Source organism: Nesoenas mayeri (assembly GCF_963082525.1).
Source record: "Nesoenas mayeri genome assembly, chromosome: 5".
NCBI classification, from domain to species: Eukaryota; Metazoa; Chordata; class Aves; order Columbiformes; family Columbidae; genus Nesoenas; species Nesoenas mayeri.
The window spans coordinates 41,730,605-41,736,604 of NC_137548.1; the positions used below are offsets into that span (position 1 = coordinate 41,730,605).

Below are 6,000 nucleotides of genomic sequence, written 5' to 3' on the forward strand. Positions count from 1 at the left end.
CCAGCTGATGTTGCAATACTAGGTATTGCATGCATTAATACTTTCCCTCCAGTGTTTTCAGTCACTTGGTGGTGATACACTGGGGTGCAATGGTTGCTGTGATAACGTGGCCACATCTCTGCTTTTAAGTGGTGTGCTCCCACTCTTCTGTTTATTTAGTCGTACTTCTTCAGACAGTGAGCTCCCCAGGGCAGGGATGGAGCCGTCTTCTCCACTGCCGAGGGCACAGTGTAGCGTGTGAGCTACCGGAGGTGAATATGAAAAAAGGCAGTAGAATGGGAACCCCTGCGCATGTCATGGGAAAATACACTTTGTGGCTTTTGGCAGCATGTAGCAACAGCTCAGTTGGGTCAGAGGAACTTGGTAATGGCAATCATGTAGTTAACAAAAGTGATGTATTTCTGTCATTTGTTTTCTGCTGTCCCTCACAATACTGACCAACACCGTTGATTTTGTTCCCTTCTTTCAGAAATCACAGGTGCTCCGGAGGGGGGCTACCGGTCAGTGGAAATAAATACATCAGCGCGGCTTCTTTTTAAAATAAAAAGGGGGCGTGGGGGACCGCGGCTTTCCCCTGTGGGTGCACAAAATGGAGTAGGGTGGAGCACTCGGATCCTACCGAAATCGCGAGAGTGAGCGCTGCTCGGGGGCCGTGGCAGCGGAGGGGGATGCGGCACCGGGCTCTGGCCGGGGGGCAGGCGGCAGGAGGAGGCGGCCGGGCCGGGCCGGGCCGCCCTCCCGACGGGGCGGGCCGGGGCGGGACTAGGGAAATGGAGGCCGGTTTTGGGCGCAGGGCGGCAGGTGCAGCGATGAGGAGCAGTGCCAGGCGGGCCGGAGTGGGTGTCACCGCACAGCAGCGCGCAGCCCCAAGAGCAGCCCGCCCGGCCGGGCATGGCAGCGGCCCCGCCGCGCCGCTCCCCGCGCTGAGCCCCGCCGCGCTCCCGGTGTCCCCGGTGCCATGCCCCCCCAGGAGCTGCTGGACTACTCGCCCGCCCTGCGGAGACACAGCCCCGCTCGGGGCAGCGGCCCGGAGCTGGGCATCAAGTGCGTGCTGGTGGGAGATGGCGCCGTGGGCAAGACCAGCCTGGTCGTCAGCTACACCACCAACGGGTACCCCGACGAGTACCAGCCCACCGCCCTCGACACCTTCTCCGGTAGGCGCCCGCACGGGCTCCGCGGTGCCTCGGCCGGCCGGGCGAGGGAGGCGGCGGGGGGATCCCTGCTCGGTGTTCCCGGGGGCGCTGGGTGGGCTTTCCCGGTGGGACGGGCTACCGGAGGTGGCTTTGCGGGTGTAGGGTGAGCGCAGCCTGGGGACACAAAGCCCAAGGGCATTTTCTACAACTCGGTCTGAGTCCCCCGGGCGTTTTGTGAAGTTTAGCGGGTGGAAGTCCTGCATTTTGCAGTTTTATGTGTCAACAGGGCATGTATCAAGTCGGTTTGCAAGTTCTATGAAAGTGGACACCTTCCTGGTTTTGTGGTGTTATTGTCGCTAAATAGGAGGGGACTTTATTTTCTGATTATGCCGGTTTTTAGCTTCAGAAACGTCGCAGCATTGCACTGTAGGCTTTCTATGTTCAACTGATACTCAGCGAAAACATCCTTTTGCCCACATGTCCACTCAAGTTATCGTTGAATTGAGGTTGCCAAAAAGTTGAAGAGCTCGAAGTTTAGCTAGAATCACCTTCTCTGTCAGCTGATGAGTTCTCATTAATTTCCACTTTTGTATATGCCATCTTTGTTCTTGTCCTCCACTCCTTTTGTGCTCCAGTTTCTACTATAAACCCCAGGAAAATATAAAGCCCTTTGAAAGATTTCTGATCTTCATCTGATATGAAGAAACACAACAACACATGACAGTATAGATCAGTAGATTAGAAATGGGTTCAAGTCAGACCAGGAACAAGACTTCTAATGTGTCATAGTCTCAGGGGTTCTTAGAGGGAGTGTTTTGTTTGTCTGACTGTCCCCCCAGTTGCTCACTCTTACACTGGGAATTGTTGATTTGCCTTGCCTTGACCTTCTCCAAGCTCTTCCATTGTCCCTTGGAGGAAATGAACTGGGATCTTGAGTCCAGTGGTCCTTCGGGAACAGATGAATGGAGCCCTCAGGTCCTCCAAGGGACAGATTGCTGCTCTCTCTGCTCGTTTACACTGATGTGTGCAGTTTTGAGCTGAGAGGCTTGACATTATCTTCCTTAGCCTCCACGTTTTTGCAAAGGGCAAATCCATAGTAAAATGATCCAGAAAGTTGGAGGCAGTTCAGAGACTGCCCGATTATCAGCAAGTAATCTGAAGACAGCTGCACATGGGTTTAGCCCCACTTCAGGTGTCCAAGTACTGAGCCTGATCCAGAGGCATGTAGCATTTGCAACTGATAGAAATCAAAAACATTAAAAGCAGGTCTTCCAAAGTTCACTTTCTGCTTATTGGGAGAATAGAGAAGTTTCCCTTCCCACTCCTACACTTAACCTAGGTAAACTTGAGAAAAGTCCCTCCTTGGATTCACTAAGCACAGTTCAAGATCCATATCAGAAATTTCAGCCAAATTCCTTCTGCTCTTGGGGAGTACTTTGCAATTGAAACTGCCAGCAGAACTGAGCTTCACAGTTTACATCCTAACCCTAGTTATGGTCAAGGCACTGCAATGCCAGTACCAGTTGAAGAAGATGGAAGAAAGTATTGTGTTATCTGAGGAATGGTTCTGAGACTGTGGCCCAGCCATATCCCATATCTGTCTGTCTGCCACGTCCTGCTGGGTGTCACTGCCAGGCAGAGCAGTGTACCTGGTGCCCTTTCTCCACCGGGCTGTCCTGTTCTGCCGGCCCCTTCGCTGTTGTCCCAACACTCAGCCTAGTCCTGAGGGTGTGTGCCTTGCGAGGGCGGTATTGGGAGGGCTGTCGCAGGGTTTCTAGCCCAGTTTAGGCTAGCAGCAGGTACAAAAAAACCTTGTGCAAGCACTGGAGCAGCAGGTAATATATGTGATGCTTTTCTTCTGAAGATTATAAAACATTTCAGAGATGTTAATTCCTTCTCTCAGCACATTTGTGAGACAGAAGAAACCAGATACTAGAAAGGCAAATGCCCAGTTCCTTGCAGATCAAGTCAGGATCTAGCAGGTTCTTTGATCAGGAACAGGTTTCTCTTCCTCCTCTGGGGCCCAACTGTTTCCCAGTCGCAAGGGAACGATGACTTTCAGCTATGCCGCGAGGAGTGGCGCTGTGCTGGATGCACCCACCCCTTGGTTTTTCCATCAATTTCAGTCTCCCACCAGACTTAAGCTCATCTTTTGTCTGTGTCTCCCTCCTCCACAAGCTGCTTTCAGGGAGGAGTGATCTCCTCCAAGAACGTGTGTTAAACTCCCCATGTCAATTGTTCCTATCACATTTCTCACCTGGCTGATTACTTCAAGAACCACAAAAGATTGTTCCATCTTATGTTTTGTTTGTGGTTTGTTGTTGGCTTTTTTTTTTTTCTTTTTTTTTTTTTTTTTAACAAAAAGGACAATAAAGCCTCATCCTGGGCACAGGGAGTGCATTTAGCTACCATGTGTCAAGTGCCACCCATTGTCACCTTAGCCAGGATGTCTGCCTCTATTTGCCAGAGCACAGCCCCATCTGCTTTGTCAGGACTTTCAAGTGATTTCCAGCTCCCCTAACCCCTTTCTCCTTTTCCTCGGTTCCCAGCCAGTCTCTGTGGTGTTTGTGCACTTAAACATCTATCAGTTTCATCCCAGGTTTCCATCAGAGGTCCTACCAGCCCTCAGTCTGAGTCAGCTGATACCACATGAAGGCTTACTGTGATTAGGGAGTGAAAAGGGAGCAGACCTTACATGTGTAACTCAGCAGTTTTCCAGTGTGTGCATAGTCTCTGCAGGGGATTTCACTCATCACTGTTTCCTTATTCACTTCTTCATTTCAAAGTTGGGTTTTGGTCTTTGCTTTTCCTTAGCCAGGACACTCACAGTAACACAGTAACACCTTTTTTTTTTTAATTATTTTTAAGGCCACATTTCTGGCCCAGATGGGAAAAATCTTCAGTAGCTCTTTAGTGGAAACTGATATGAACTTCCACCCTGGGCCAAAAAGCTAGGCACATGTTGCTGAAGTTGTCTGTGTTTATCCTTATCTGCTTTCTTGGGTTATGGAAGAACAAGTTGTTCTCAGGGGGCACCATTTGGCTAAGGGTCCAGTAATACAGAATGATTCTTTCAAAACCCGGGAGAAGAGCCCAAAACAACTGAGGGATAACCAAATCAGAAAGCCTGTTGTGGGTATCTTAATGTTTCCAGTGCACGCTTCAGCTGATTTGTGAGGTTTGGGAGGATGCTCAGCAAGGAGGACAGACTTGGGTGACTTGGATGTCTGTTCAGTGGGACACAAAACAGGATGCTCTGGGAAAAATACTGTATAAGCGCATGTGTGTATCCTGGGCAGCTCCCTTAGACTCATGTTTGTTTCTTTCTGCTACAGTGCAAGTCCTGGTGGATGGAGCCCCAGTCCGGATTCAGCTGTGGGACACTGCTGGACAGGTAAGCTCTATAAAAGCAGCTGTCAGTTCTGGTCCTATCCAACCCAGTCTCTGTGCAGGCTTTTGAAGAATGCAGTGTTTAACTGGGAAGGAAGGAAATCCCCTAGTCCAGCTGTTTGCTGGTGTGGCAGTCACAGAGAGGGGTATGACAGACTCCTTCAGCTCTGAAACTTGTGCTGGAACTGTGGCATTGCCACAAAGTCAGCACCATACCCTGCCTCTGAGGATGTTGCTGTCCCAGTTAACATGTGAAAAAGCCACTGCAGTACTATGCTGTCAGGAGATCAGTCTAGTGAAGAATTTTTTGGTTTTTTTACCCCCTCCCTCCATTTTCTACAGGAGGACTTTGACTGCTTGCGCTCACTTTGTTACCCTGACACCGACGTCTTCCTTGTCTGCTTCAGTGTGGTAAACCCAAGCTCCTTCCAAAACATTACTGAGAAATGGATCCCTGAGATACGAACTCACAACCCCCGGGCACCAGTGCTGCTGGTGGGGACACAGGCAGACTTGCGGGACGATGTCAATGTCCTTATCAGCCTGGATCGCTACCATGTGAAGCCCGTGCCCCGGCCCCAGGCAGAAGGTCTAGCTGACAAAATCCGGGCTGAAGCCTACCTGGAATGCTCAGCCCTGACCCAGAAGAACCTCAAAGAAGTTTTTGACATGGCCATAGTCAGTGGTGTTGAGCACAAAGCACGACAGGAAAAAAAGATGACTGCCAAAGGCATCAAAACTCTCTCCAAGTGCCGCTGGAAGAAGTTCTTCTGCTTTGTCTGAAGCTGCTCTGAGTGGAGGGAAAAAGAAACACTCAATGCCATTATTGGCTCTGCACCTTCTTGGAGTGACTGCTCCTATGGCCCCAGCAAGAAGGGTATGATAAGCTGGTGGGCTTGGAAACCTGGCTCTTGCTGGGTTCCAGTATCTGTTGCCCAGGAGACATGAACTGGATTTCCATTCTGCCAGGATGTGGAATGGTCCATGCAGCTATAAGTACCTGCTGGACATGTCTGTATTGTCCCAGACTAATGGGAGCCTTTACTACACCAAGACTCAGTACCCCAGAACAGGCAGGTTCCTTACCATGTTCCAAATGACCAGATTTCTGTCCAAAGCTAACATGCTTTCAGAGTTCTGATGCAGCATAATAAACGCGAGGGACTTTTGAAGTCTGCTTATGTTTTGGCTGATTTACAGGCTTGGCAGAGAGTAAGGTAGGGGCAGTTACAGGCAACTGTGAGTTGGTAACACGAGACTTGGGTTCCCTCTCTGATTCTGCTTGCCAAAATAGGTTGAAGTCACTTGGCTGTGAAAAAGCAGTGCTCTTTCTTAAAGGCTCTGCATCGTGAGTACCCTTGAGAAGGTTTTTTCTAAATAAATGCCACTAGCAGGCTGAAGAGAAAATGCACTGGGAGCTACAATAGTTCTTTAAACAAAATGTTCTCTCAGAGGATTCTGTAGTCCAGTGGGTGCC

At 50.1% G+C, this 6,000-nt stretch overlaps 1 protein-coding gene across 1 annotated transcript; it reads left to right on the forward strand.

Annotated features, from left to right (window-relative positions):
- Positions 1-958: 958 nt before the first annotated feature.
- Positions 959-5,306, forward strand: RHOV (ras homolog family member V; the record flags this gene model as incomplete). Its single annotated transcript, XM_080345807.1, has 3 exons — positions 959-1,154; positions 4,469-4,527; positions 4,866-5,306. The coding sequence occupies 3 exons, from the start codon at positions 959-961 to the stop codon at positions 5,304-5,306; spliced, it is 696 nt and encodes a 231-aa protein (XP_080201933.1).
- Positions 5,307-6,000: the final 694 nt, after the last annotated feature.